Genomic DNA, 13688 nt, shown 5'->3' with positions numbered 1-13688 from the left:
TCAGGGGAATGCAGGCCTTCAAAGGGGGGGACAGGCCTTCAAGGGGGGAGACAGGCCTTTAAGGGGGACAGGCAGGCCTTTGGGGGTTGGATGCAGGCAGGCCTTCAGGGGTGGGATAGGCCTTCAAGAGGGGACAGGTCTTCAGGGGGAGGTGCAGGCCTTCAAGGGGGGGATAGACCTTCAAGGGAGGGAACAGGTCTTCAGGGGTGGGATGCAGACCTTTAAGGGGGGACAGGCCTTCAGTACACGGAGGGAGGGAGGGAAGGGGGGTTCAAAGAGACGTGCATATGCCGGACTTTGGGGGGGAAGAAATAATGGGTATGAAAATAGAGGAGAGGGAGAGAGATGATGGACCATGGGATTTAGGGATAAAAGTTACAGAAAGGGAGAGTTGATGGACCCTGGGGTGGTGGGGAAGGGGGGATAGATGCTGGATGAAAGGGTAGTTAAGAAAAGGTGGATCTGTCGAGGGAGACTAAAAAAAGGAAAGATGCCAGATCTCCTGGGGAGGAAAGGGAAATGGAAGGGGAGGACAGGGATGGCAGATGGATGGTTAGCACAGAGAAAGAAGAAAGAAGGAGACCTTGGCAAGCAAGTTATCAGAAGACAACCAGAGCCTGGGACCAACAAGATTTGAATAATGATCAGACAACAAAAGGTAGAAAAACTAATTTAATTTTCTGTTTTGTGATTACAATATGTCAGATTTGAAATGTGTATTCTGCCAAGCTGGTGTTAGACCGCAAACGTGAGCTAGGATTTAACAAAGATGAAAAGTCTTTTTTGTTTGTTTATTTTGTTTACACCACAGCGCCAGTGTAGTTAGGAGAAGGCAAAGGGGGTAAAGAAGGCTATAAAATAAACCCACCAGGATGTTTGGAAAAAAAAAAACAATTGGGCAGGAAAATCGAATCGAAAAACCAATTCAATTGGCTGAATCGAATCGAAATTTTTTTTTTCCTGAATCGGGCAGCATTAGTGTAGAACATCATGAGAGTTACAAAGTGAAGAGGTATATCTTTAAGATTTTCCTAAAGTTATAATAAGGAAGGAGATGATATAAATTTAAAGGTATTTCAGACCTTGGGGCCCTGGAATTTGAAGGTGGACTCAAAGTTTTTTTTATTGGACTTGTTGGGGAAGAGGGGAAAGTCAGCTTAAGGCATTTTGTTGCTCTTGAGTGTTGAAAAAAGGACACAACCTTAATTTCTGACACAAGACCATGAGAGTTTGATCCACAAATTGCTTTATAAACACTGACACAGCCCCGTCCTTACTGATGCCTGTCCTCGATAACCAATTCCAAGCCATGCTGAGGGAGGAGTTAGCAGGCTTGCTACAGCTCCAAAGTGCTCAAGCATCAAGGGCACTTGTGCCAGCTGCAGCATTCTGCCACCTCAACCTTGTGATCCATGACACGCCTGTGGAGCAGTCCTCAACCCTTTTGTCTCAAGAGGCATCAGTGTCTGTGCCTCCCTGTGCATGGAATCACTCAACATTGAGAAGAAGCTCCCTCAGAGTCAAGGAGTGACCAGGTCCCTTAGTGCCTAGTCCCAAGGGCTAAATATATTTCATCAGCGGATACAGGTGCGTCCTCAAAAATTCTATCAGGACTATTTATTGAGTCTGAGGAAGAGCTAGACTACATCTTGAAGGAGAAATTGTATAGCATACCCTTGGACCCTCTCCACCTAATGAGAAGAAAATTTCCACATGAACATCTTTTCCTTCAAGTGGTTTGTCAAGAAAATGGCGGATGCCCTTTCCTTTAAGTTAGAAATGGAGGATGAACCTTGAGCTGAATTATTTCAGTTCCTGGAGTTTGATTCTCCACCCAGAGGATGCTGTGACATTTCCTCTGCACGAGGTTCTCTGGGGTGCACATATTAGAGAGTTGCGCGGGGACAGAAATCCCACCCGTCCCCGCCAGGATCCTCTCCGTCCCCACCAATCCACGCAAGGAATTACCTCCATTCCCGCCCATCCCCATAAAAAGCAGAAATTACTTCTGACAGGATCATCAATTCCACAGTTTCTTTTGTGTTTGCGCTGCTGTTTTCCTTGTGGAATCTCTTTGGTGGAACCCTTTTTTTGTTTTCTGTTCAGGTAATTAACTTATAAACCCCCTCTTTTACTAAGGCTGACATGTCCATTATATTATATGGACAAACCCTGCTTCCAAAGCCTTCCATCCCCGTGGGAGTCCTGTGGGCCAGAGGGGGGTCCCCGTGGGAGTCCCTTGGGTTAGGGGGGATTCCTGCGGGATTCCCATGGGACCCGCGGGATCCCCGCGATCCCCGTTCCTGTGCAGACCTCTAGCACATATAAAGAACTGGGAGACCCCTTTCTCTGTGCAAGTTGTACTGAAGAAGGTGAATTTCATTTATCAGATCCAGAAGGCTCCCAATTTTAAGATGGCCTAGTCACCACACCACTCCCTGGTGGTTGAATTTACTCTCAAAAGGGCCAGGAGTTCCAGTCCTCATGCCTCAGTGCCCCCCCCCAGGCAGAGAGGCCTAGACCTAGAGTCTTTTGGGAGGAAGGTTTATCATGCATAGTGCTAGTCTCCTGCATCCAGGGCTACCAGCTCTATACAGGTATTTACTTGCAGTCTTTGTTCCATAATGTGCTAGACTTTGGAGATTCTCTCCCACAGGAGCAGGCTGCTGAGCTTTGTCAGTTGGCCATAAGGCAGAAGGACTGTCGAAAATATTTGGCCAGGGTGCATACGATACTTTTTATATTGCATCCAAATTCTGCTTTAGGTGTGGGGCTGTGCTTCTCTGACCTTTGAACTTGTGGTTCAGGAGAGGCTAGGGGATATACCTTCTACTCGGGGACAAGGTGGAGGAGGTCATTGATGTAATCAAAAAACACACTGATACCCTCCAGTCTCTCTCTTAGCGGCGGCCTCCTCCTTCATCCTTCACTACTAGGAGGTTTCCTGGCGGGTCTCAAAGAAGTTCTTACTACTTTCAAAGGTGTAGGTTTACTATGTCTACCTGTCCCCAGCAACAATCCAAGACCCAGTGTCCTCGAGGCCACCAGCCACATCCACAGAAGTCTCAGCCTGCTCCCTAGGGAAAAGCGGAGGCAAGCCTTTGACTATTTTTTTCTCTAAAGAGTAGATCTAAGCCTTTGGCAAGCAGAAAAATTCAGCTAGGCTCTTCACTCCTCTGGCCCAGCCCAGATAGCTTAATGCAGTACCCATTAATTGGTTTACATAGAAGTGGTGTAGTAATGTGGGCAGGGGGCACCCCCCTCCCCATGTTACGCTTGCACCCTCCCTTCCCCGCCCTTTCGTACCTCTTTAAATCTTTGTCAGCGTTAGCAACTACTCCGGCCTTCTGCTTGTGCCAGCCTGGCTCCCTCTGAAATCACTTTTGGGTCATGGGGCCAGGAAGTGCCATCAGTGGTAAAGCCAATGCTGGGGTGAGCAGCAGACCAGAGAAGCTGCTTGCACTGGTGAAGATTTAAAGAAGTACATGGGTGGGAATGGAGGGCATGAGTGTGGTGTAGAGGGCATGGAAGGATTGGGGGGGCACCACTGCCTGGGTACCTCTTCCCTCGCTATGCCACTGCATAAAAGCATAGTTTTATTTTTGTATCTGAAGAGACGCTGCCTATAGCATCCATTGCTTATGGCAACTAATAATTTCCGTGAATCCTTACATGCCTCTTATTTCTGGTTTCACACTTAAGAGCATTCTTAAGCCCTTCCCAAAATCGCTATCCTTGTGTAAATAAGGACTTTTTAAAAGAGGTATAGAAAACCTAGGTCAGCAAATGCTTTCCAGAATCCTTTTTCCCCTTTTTAGCAGTTGTACCTAACAGTCTTACCTTTCATCCTGTGCAGGTTCCCACCCCGTCGCAAAGTATATCAGCTCTGTGGACAGCCGCTATGGTAGCATGTTCATGGATGCTTCTTGGAGGGATCTCTTCAGTAAATCTGAGCCTCCTGTATCAGGTAAGGACTAACCTCTACCCATGCATCCCTGAAACTTGTCACTATATTCTTGGCCAAAGTAACTGAGAAGAGTACAGTAGGACTGGCTAGGGTAATGTAGAAGAACCTAAATTAATGAACCTTATTATATTAAGTATATAGCATTTTAAGATTGCAAGCTTCATGTCCCCAAATAACAGTGAAATGTCCTTCACATTTAAGAACGAGACAGAACTGGGCAGACTGGATGAGCCACTTGTCTATTTACTATCTACTGAATGATTAGTAATCCGCATAGAATTGTAGGATATGTGGAATATAAATAATGACATAAAATAAATAAGACATTGCAGCCTAAGCAAGAGCACAGGAAATAATGAGAACCCAGCAGAATTACATATTTGTAATAGGGATTCTCTATGGACAGTGGGATTTCTCTAAGCACAAGCAAAATTTGAGTCCTCACTTAAGGGATGATATCGTCTGATGGATCCCACCTGGGAAGCTTTCTCCAGCATTTTCTAGAGCTTTTGAGAATGTCTCATTGTGCATGTGCATCTGTTCCACCTGCCACTGTTGTAGGGGACCCCCCTCAAATCATTTGTTTTTCACAAGAGCTAAACAGACATGTATTATGTTGCTTTTTATAGAAGCATTCCAATGAATTATGTTTCTGATTAATTCTGGTTTTTGGATTTATTATGGCGAGCTGTGAACTATCTGTTTGCATTGATTGATTTGTAATCTTTGATGTATGTACAAGTCTTATTTGTTCTATTTTATGTATGTTACTATTTGTAAAGCTGCAGATGAGAAATATTTTAAATAAATAAAATAATCTAGTAATGTAGATGCATGCAGTTCCTTATTCAGTTTGATCCCTTCTTCCCAGTGTTCAGACAGACCTCAAACTCTTCATTGTCTTTGAAAAAGGGTTCCGAGGGAAGAAGGTATAAGAGGATACTCAGAATTTGATATAGCCTAAAATGTTTTCAGATGACACAGCTTTATGAAACAATGAGGGGGGGGGAGACAATCCTTAACAGGATAGAGATGCATAAAGTCCCATAGAAAGCAACACGTGTGGGAAGCAGTCCAAAGCAACAGACAAACCAGTCAACAGTTCAATAAGTGACTACGAGCCACTGGGGTCAAAGTGTTCCAAAAAGGCTCCCATGTACATTGAAACGTGCGCCCAATTGCAACAAATATTTATTAAATTGAATCAAGTTGGGCAGACTGGATGGACCGTTCAGGTCTTTATCTGCCGTCATCTACTATGTTACTATATTTGTTTGATCGAGTGATTTAAATGATACAAACAGTGAAAAAGACAAAGAATTACTTGTTATGCAATCATGACACTTGTTTTGATGTATTGCATGATGAATATCAGAAAAATGTTGATTGGTTTAGAAAGGAACTTAAAACGAGTACATTTGAGAAATTTAAGTGTGACAAGGCAGACAAAACAGGCCATGAAGTGGCATAATTAGAACAATTTTGTTCCTAAACAGCTCAAGAACCAGAGCCAAATTAACAAGGCTGACTAATAACAATTTTGCTAAACATCTAAAAAGAAGTATTACAAGCCCCAAAATAAAGTTAACAAGAAGATCAGAATCTATTCAGATGATACTTTGACCCTTCAGCATCCCTCTGTACTATCCCCAACCCCATAGGTAGCCATCTATCAACAGGTTTTTTAATTAAGGAATCTGTGGAGAAAAAAACTCCACAGCAGACAGCTCTCCTATCACAACGAGAGAAAGATTCATTTCAGTAAAAAGGGAAGAGAGATGAGGGGGAGGGAGATTCTGCCAACACATTAGAGTATAGTTACTAATGGAGATAAATAACATTGAACATAAGAATTGCCACTGCTGGGTCAGACCAGTGATCCATCGTGCCCAGCAGTCCGCTCACGTGGCGGCCCTCTGGTCAAAAACCAGTGCCCTAACTGAGACTAGCCCTACCTGCGTACGTTCTGGTTCAGCAGGAACTTGTCTAACTTTGTCTTGAATCCCTGGAGGGTGTTTTCCCCTATGACAGACTCCGGAAGAGCGTTCCAGCTTTCTACCACTCTCTGGGTGAAGAAGAACTTCCTTATGTTCATATGGAATCTATCCCCTTTCAACTTTAGAGAGTGCCCTCTCGTTCTCCCTACCTTGGAGAGGGTGAACAACCTGCCCTTATCTACTAAGTCTATTCCCTTCAGTGCCTTGAATCTTTCAATCATGTCCCCTCTCAATCTCCTCTATTTGAGGGAGAAGAGGCCCAGTTTTTCTAATCTTTCGCTGTACAGCAGCTCCTTCAACCCCTTAACCATCTTAGTCGCTCTTCTCTGGACCCTTTCGATTAGTACCATGCCCTTCTTCATGTACGGTGACCAGGCAACATGGCTTGGTACAGCGGCATGATAACCTTCTCCTATCTGTTCGTGATCCCCTTCTTTATCATTTCTAGCATTCTGTTTGCCCCTTTTCGCTGCCACTGCACATTGCGTGGACGGCTTCATTGACTTTTCAATATATCCAAGAGGCCACTTGATTTAGAGACCAAAGTACTAGAAAATGATCTTTCATTTGTATCCACATGAAGATAATAATGCCTTCAAAAAGCATAAGTAGAACTATACAAATTCACTAGGAAACTTAAAATACTTGACTAATTTTTGACACAAATAGTATTGATCTCTTCATTGTTAAAAGAAATAGTAAATGGTAACCCCCTGGTAATGTAAATCCCCTTACATACATATTTGGACTGATAAAAGATGTTGAAAAATTGGAACAACAGAGAAACCAAGTTTTCTATAATATCATAAAAGAAGAGAACAAAGCCATCCAGCGTTTGAGATTTGATATTGTCATCAAGCCTGCTGGTGAGGAAGGGACGGTTACCATTATGGACAAAAATACGTATGTTTCATATATACAAAGACAGTTAAATGATACCACATTTTACAAAAAATTAAAATGTGATATCAGACAACATATTAATAAAGAAATTAAGCCACTGATTACAACTGTTTTCTCCAGGGATTCTTCACTAATAGAAATTTCCTTACAATACTCATTCCAGTCACACTTATTGTATACATCCTCCCAAAATCATCTCTCATCCCCCACCTGCAAGATTCATAATGTCAAACATTGGTTTAGTACAGTGGTCTCAAACTCAAACCACATTTTGAGGCAGGGCCACATTTTGGATTTGAAGGTACTTGGAGGGCCTCAGAAAAAAATAGTTGTCTTATTAAAGAAATGACAATTTTGCATGAGATAAAACTCTTTATAGTTTATAAATCTTTCCTTTTGGCTAAGTCTTAATAATAATATTGTAATTTATAGCTAATGAGTCATATGATCAAGAAACTGTTTTATTTTACTTTTGTGATTATGATAAACATATCGAGGGCCTCAAAATAGTACCTGGCGGGCCACATGTGGCCGTGAGCTTGAGACCACTGGTTTAATACTAAGACCCACTATTTGCATTCACAGATCACTTCCTAATACCATTTGTCCCATTCATCCCATAATTCATTAAAGAGTTGACAAAGGTAATTAACATATTGAAAACATTTAGGGCCTGATTCTATATAGGATGCCTACATTAGGCACATTAAGGTGCACTAATTGCGGCTGCCTAATGATGCTAAAGTTCAGGATCTGTGTGGAATTTTTTATTTTAATTTATAACATTTTATTGAAGGAATCAAACAAGTGTATAGTAATATAATAAATAATATTCTCATAACAATTAAATTTACAAAACTAATGTTCAAACAAATTTCTATTATTCCTCCAAAATATATTTCCACATTATCCACCTCAAAGTTCTATACATTCCCAAATCACATTTCCCCCTTTTCAACCCCCCTTCCCCTCCTCCCCTCTTCCCTACCCCCCTTAATTTATGTTCAAACATTTTATTTTAATTGGCTAAATCAGCATGGTAATTGGTTTTCAGCCAATCAAAAAGAAAAAAAACACAATTTGAGTTTGGTGCCAAACTCTTAATATGACTAGCAATTACTAAGCAGAGGCGTCTGATGTAGGTGCCGGTAAATTAGGTCAATGTAAACCTGGTCCAATGGTGTGGCTACGTTTAGGATGCCTAGTAATGCCTAAGTCTACTTGGGCACCCCTAGGTGTGATTCTGTAAACCATGCCTAGTGATTGACAACTGTGCCGAGTGGTACCGACAATGTAGATGCCACTAGTGCTGTTTATAGAATCGGGCCCTTAATTGCAATGAGAAAAATTTGTGGGTCACTTTTGATATCAGATAATTAATGTCCCACATCAGGAAGCTTTGCAAATTACAGTCAAGACAATATCTCAGAGATTTCACAGTTTATTATAGAGTTAACCAAGATAGTGCTAATCCAAAATTTCTTCTGTTTTCAGAATACGTTCTATCAGCTAATAAAGGAAACATTTATGAGTGCAGCCATGGCACCCTCCATAGCAAACCTTTACATAGCAAAGTTTGAGAAACTGTTCCTTACTGAATATGATATTAGTGAACAAATTTTAAGGAAATGCTATATTTAAAATTTATTAGTAGATCAAATTAATTTTCCATTTCCTCATGTCTGCTTCTATGATTTTTGTCCTCAATATAAACCAGATAGTCAGCAAATGTATAAAGCAGACAAGCTCGGTTGAAAATATAAAACCCCAACACAACTAAAAACAATCCCCCCACCCCCTAAATATAATCTACAGAGCACTGTGCTTCTTCAGATGCCAAGTTCCTCTCACTCCCTCTCAAACAGATTTAGCTGCTCTACTAGTTAAGTTGGACAGGGCTCCTTCTATGCCTTCCCTTATCTCTGACACAGCAGGGAACCTTGTGGCCGCTAACATTGCCTTTTTCCTGCTCTTGCAAAAGCTTACTTAAAATTTGGTTACTCTGTTCCATACCTCAGTTCCATAAGCTATTCCAATGTCTCAAACTTTCTTGATAAATATGTTGAAAATGCGTTTGTGAAATTCAGTTATAAGCAGGGATTCATCCAGACCATGTATACATAGAAATAGCTGACATACTTAAAATCAAAAAAGATGAAAAGGAGAAAAATAAACCTCAATTGAGGGCAGTTGGGACTACACAAGTACCCAACCCTCCACTCATCATCACGGGTTTATAAAATACTCCAAAACATGTATAGATAATCAATTCTCACGTTTATCATTCATACAAAATCTTCTTTTTGTTATTTTTTCAAAGTCTTTTTTATAAATTCAATGTGAATGTCAAGCAGTAGAAGGCCCGAATCCCAAACTTAACCATATTACTTGGCGAGGACTGCAGCTGAATGCAATAAGTATAAGCAGTTTTTAGAGATATAAAGTATACATATGGAATTGTGAAAAAAATACACTCATCTGAAATCGAAGGTTTTCACCGGAGGTTTCCAATTCAAAATCCTGAATTTCACAAACGCATTTTCAACATATTTATTATTAGTTTCACGTTTGTGCCTCAAATAAATTATTAGTGGTCAAACTTTCTTGAGCCAGGGCACATTAAAGGTAGTGGCCACGGCTCGAAGCACCCGGCAGTGCGCGGACATCATACACATGCGTGACATCAAATCGTCGACATCCACGCATGCGCAGAGGCCCTCCAGACAGGCCCTGAAATGCCAGTAAGGCATGCCAGTAGGGAAGTCTAACAAATATCAACTGAATAACCCAACCACAGATTACCCTAGGCCCACCCAAGCTCTTCCCTAGATCCTGCCCCTTTACTAATTGTAATGCAATTTTTTCCATTCATTTTTCATATACACACGATATACACAGCAGATATAAATTCTCAAAACTGATGCATTTCAATCACTATATTGAAAATAAAATAATTTTCCCTACCTTTGTTTCTAGGGTCTTATCCATTGACTGTTTTGTCGCCTTCTTCACTTTCTGCCCTGCATCCATCTTTGACATTAACTTAACATTCAATTTTTCTGCTTTCTTCTCAAAATCTACTTTCCATGTCTTACCTTCCCTTCCTCTCTCTCTTATTCCCTCCCCGTTTCCATAGTCTGACATCTCTCTTCTTCCCCCCTCCCCAGTAGTCTAAACATCTCTCTCCTTTCTTCCCTCCTCCCAGTGGTCCGACATCTCTCTCCTAATCTAATCTAATGCTTGGCTTTACATACCGAATTATCATTCTACGAAAGCTCGACTCGGTTTACAATAATTAACTTAAACTGATAAGAACAATAAAATAAAAGCAAATTTCAAGAAGATCAGTTTTTAAAATGTTTAGCAAATAAAATGTTTTTTAAAGATTTAGGAAAAACTTGAAGCGAACCAGAACTTCTTAGAAAAGATGGAAGATCATTCCAAACATAAGAACATAAGAAATGCCTGCACCGGATCAGACCTGGGGTCCATCTAGTCCGGCGATCCGCACACGCGGAGGCTCAGCCAGGCACACCCTGGCGAATACAATGGTCACTCGTATCCCTCAATGTCTTCTGCAAGAAAATGTGCGTCCAATTTTCCCCTAAATCCTAGAATGGTGGTTTCCTCCACCAGCTCTTTCGGGAGAGAGTTCCAGGCGTTCACTACTTGCTGTGTGAAGCAGAACTTTCTGACATTTGTCCTGGCCGTGTCCCCTCTCAGCTTCAGGCCATGACCTCTGGTCCGAGACTGGATTACATTTGCCAATGTGAATAACGCTGTTTCTTGCTCACCATCCTTTCCCCCTGCTGGTGAGTGAGCTTGCTCCATTATGTCGATCCCTTTTAGCAATTTAAAAGTCTCTATCAGATCCCCTCTCAGTCTTGTCTTCTCAAAGGTGAATAGTCCCAGTTTTCTGAGGCGATCTTTGTAGCTCAAGTTCTCCATACCTTTTACTAGCTTCGTCGCTCTCCTCTGCACCCTTTCCAGTAGTGTTCCAGTTCTGAAAATTTAAAAATCAAAGGTTGACTGAAAATCTTAACTCCTTTAATCCCTTTCCTGAAAGGAAGGGATAATTTAAATTGTTGGTTGCCTCTTAAAAAAGAGAATCTATAAACATTCCATGATAAAGGAATGAGAGGAGTTAGAATTCCATATAGAATTTTAAAAGCCACACAAATTGAACTCTGAAATAAATCGGGAGCCAATGAAGACTCTGGAGCAGCGGAGTCACGTGGTCAAATTTACGTTTCCCAAAAATCAATTAAGCAGCAGTATTCTGAATCAACTGCAATCTATACAAGCAGGATTTTGTGATACTGAGGTAGATGACATTACAATAGTCCAGACAGGATAATATAATTGACTGAAAAAAAAATGATGAAAATGTCTGGCATCTCTGTCTTCTTCTTCTTCTTCTTCTACTACTACTACTACTACTATTATTATTTCTATAGCGCTACCAGACTCCCCTCCTTCCATTCCCTGGCCTGGTATCTCTCCCTTCCTTTAGTCACCTCTCCAATATTCATCCCCCTTGCATCCCATTCAGTCTGTCCCTCTGTTCCCTCTCCACCACTATATCCAACATTTCTCCCTCTCATCCTTCTTTTCCCCATGCATCTCTACCTCTCTCCTCTCTCTATACCCAATTTTCCTTTCTTCCTTTCACCATGTGCCACCGTCTCTTTCCCTCTCACTCACACACTCATGCCCAACAATTCTCCCTTTCTATTCCCTCCCTCCTATATCCCAAGTTAGTGCCCCTTCCTCCCTACTTTCTGTGTCCCATGTTTATGCCACCTTCTGAGTCGAGTTCGTGCCCCCTCCCCACTTTCCAGCCGTTGTCCCAGAATGATCGTGTTCCCTTACTTGTTCGAGCCGCACTTGTTCCATCTGCCTTCAGCAGCTTGTTGTGGGGGACGTGCAGGCAACAATTCACATTCTGTATATGGCTGACCCACAAACCTTCCCTCTGACGTCGGCTCTGACGTCGGAGAGAAGGTTTCCAGTCAGCTATGTGCAGCATGTGAACCTCTGCCGGCTGTGTCCCCCCCCCAACAAGCTGCTGAAGGCAGAAGGAACGAGCGCAGCAAGGAGGTACCTAGGAACCTCCCCCACCCCCACTTACCCAGAAGGCTTTCCTCTGACATCGGAGGAAAGCCCTGTGGGTTGGCTTTAGGAGGGAGGGAGGAGAAAGGGAGGGCAGGCAGGGATCCCCAGCAGTGGGGTGGGCAGCAAGGAGGGATCCTTGCCAGCGGCAGCATGGCTTCAATGGACGGATGGGTGGGCAGGGAATATTCTCTGGCGGCCATGCCACGTATCCCCAACAAGCAGGCCACGTATCCCCAAGGGTACGTGTATTGCATGTTGAGAAACACTGCTTTAACGGTCCAACTGATTCTCTTCTCGGCTTCTTGCTTTTAATATACCTAAAATAGTTTTTTACATTTAGATATTGAGGGCCTTTTTTTATTAAGCCAGACATAGGTAACAAGTTCCTGGGCCATGGAGCTGTGGGGCCCAGGGCAGATGCTCTGTTTTCCCTCCCCTAACACTGGCCCTGCATATGGAGTGATGTCATCCAACAAAGCCTGCATGGGAAGTTTTCTCCAGAACTTTTTAGAGCTTTTGAGAATGCCTCACTACACATGTGCACCTGTTGCCGCTGTTGCACAGGATCCCCTTGGTACATTGCAAGCTTTCGAATACAACTGCTCTAGGATAGTGGGTTGCGAGGATCCTTATCCTGGTGTCCTTGGAACACCTACTACAGATAACTATGTTTGAGGAATAGGTGTGCTTGTTAATTTTGCTGTGGGTGGGGGGGAGGAAGAGGGCTGTTTTTGTGTGTTGCACATCACTTAATGTTGAACATACATGTTCTGTTTGTGCCTTTTCCAGAGCCCTTTGATGTAACTGGTCGGATTATGCAGTATGTGGCTGGCACCTGTGCAACCCACCAGCTACCGATTGCAGAAGCTATGCTCACCTGCAAACACAAATTGTAAGTGATGATTATCCCTCAGCCTTGGTGAGAAGTCTGTGGAAATATGAGGGCTGTTCAAAAAGCATCAGACTTTATTCATAAAAAATACTCATATTCAGATGCAACAATCTTATACTAATCTCCTTCAAAGTAGTCCCCTTGGGCTGCCACACACTTCTTCCAGTGGTTCTGCCACTGTCGGAAGCAGCCCTGGAACGCCTCTTTTGAGATTGCTTGCAACTGGTCCGTCGCATTCTGCATGATGTCTTCTCTTGACTGAAATCTGGTCCCTTTCAGGGGCATTTTCAGCTTGGGGAAAAGCCAGAAGACACACACAGCCATGTCGGGAGAGTAGGGAGCCTGATGAATCACAGGTGTGTTGTGTTTGGCCAAGAAACTCTGTATCAAATGTGAAGAATGGGCAGGTGTGCTATCGTGATGGAGCTGCAAATTGCCCGCTATCCACAGGTCCGGCCGTTTGCGTACCACAGCGTTACGAAGGTGACGCAGAACCTCTTGGTAGTACCCCTTGGTAATTTGACAATCCTGCATCACCAAAGTCCTCACTTGATCAATGACGATCTCATTTCTGGATGTTGAGGGCCTACCAGAACGTGCTTCACTCTCCACTGATGTGCGGCCATCTCTGAAGTGGTTGTACCACTCCTTTATATGTGTGGTGCCCATTGCTTCATCCCTGAAAGCCTGTTGAATCTTGCTGATCGTTTCTACTTGGGAATTGCCAAGCTTTACACAAAATTTAATGCAGTAGCTCATTTATACTTCCTTACTCATCGGCGGTCTGCCAGCGACTGAGAGGTTCTGTAGGCGG

At 42.8% G+C, this 13688-nt stretch overlaps 1 protein-coding gene across 1 annotated transcript in view; it reads left to right on the top strand.

Annotated features, from left to right (window-relative positions):
* PACS1 (phosphofurin acidic cluster sorting protein 1) overlaps positions 1-13688 on the top strand; it is a 202230-nt gene that overhangs the window by 153361 nt on the left and 35181 nt on the right. The window contains exons 17-18 of the mRNA XM_033955834.1: positions 3857-3967; positions 12772-12874. Of these exons, the coding sequence (XP_033811725.1) occupies positions 3857-3967; positions 12772-12874 (214 nt within the window). The remainder of the gene's footprint in view (positions 1-3856; positions 3968-12771; positions 12875-13688) is intronic.

This window comes from Geotrypetes seraphini, chromosome 8, assembly GCF_902459505.1.
Source record: "Geotrypetes seraphini chromosome 8, aGeoSer1.1, whole genome shotgun sequence".
In the NCBI taxonomy this organism is placed as follows: Eukaryota; Metazoa; Chordata; class Amphibia; order Gymnophiona; family Dermophiidae; genus Geotrypetes; species Geotrypetes seraphini.
The sequence above is the reverse complement of the archived record's forward strand: the minus strand, read 5'-3'. Positions and strand labels throughout refer to the sequence as shown.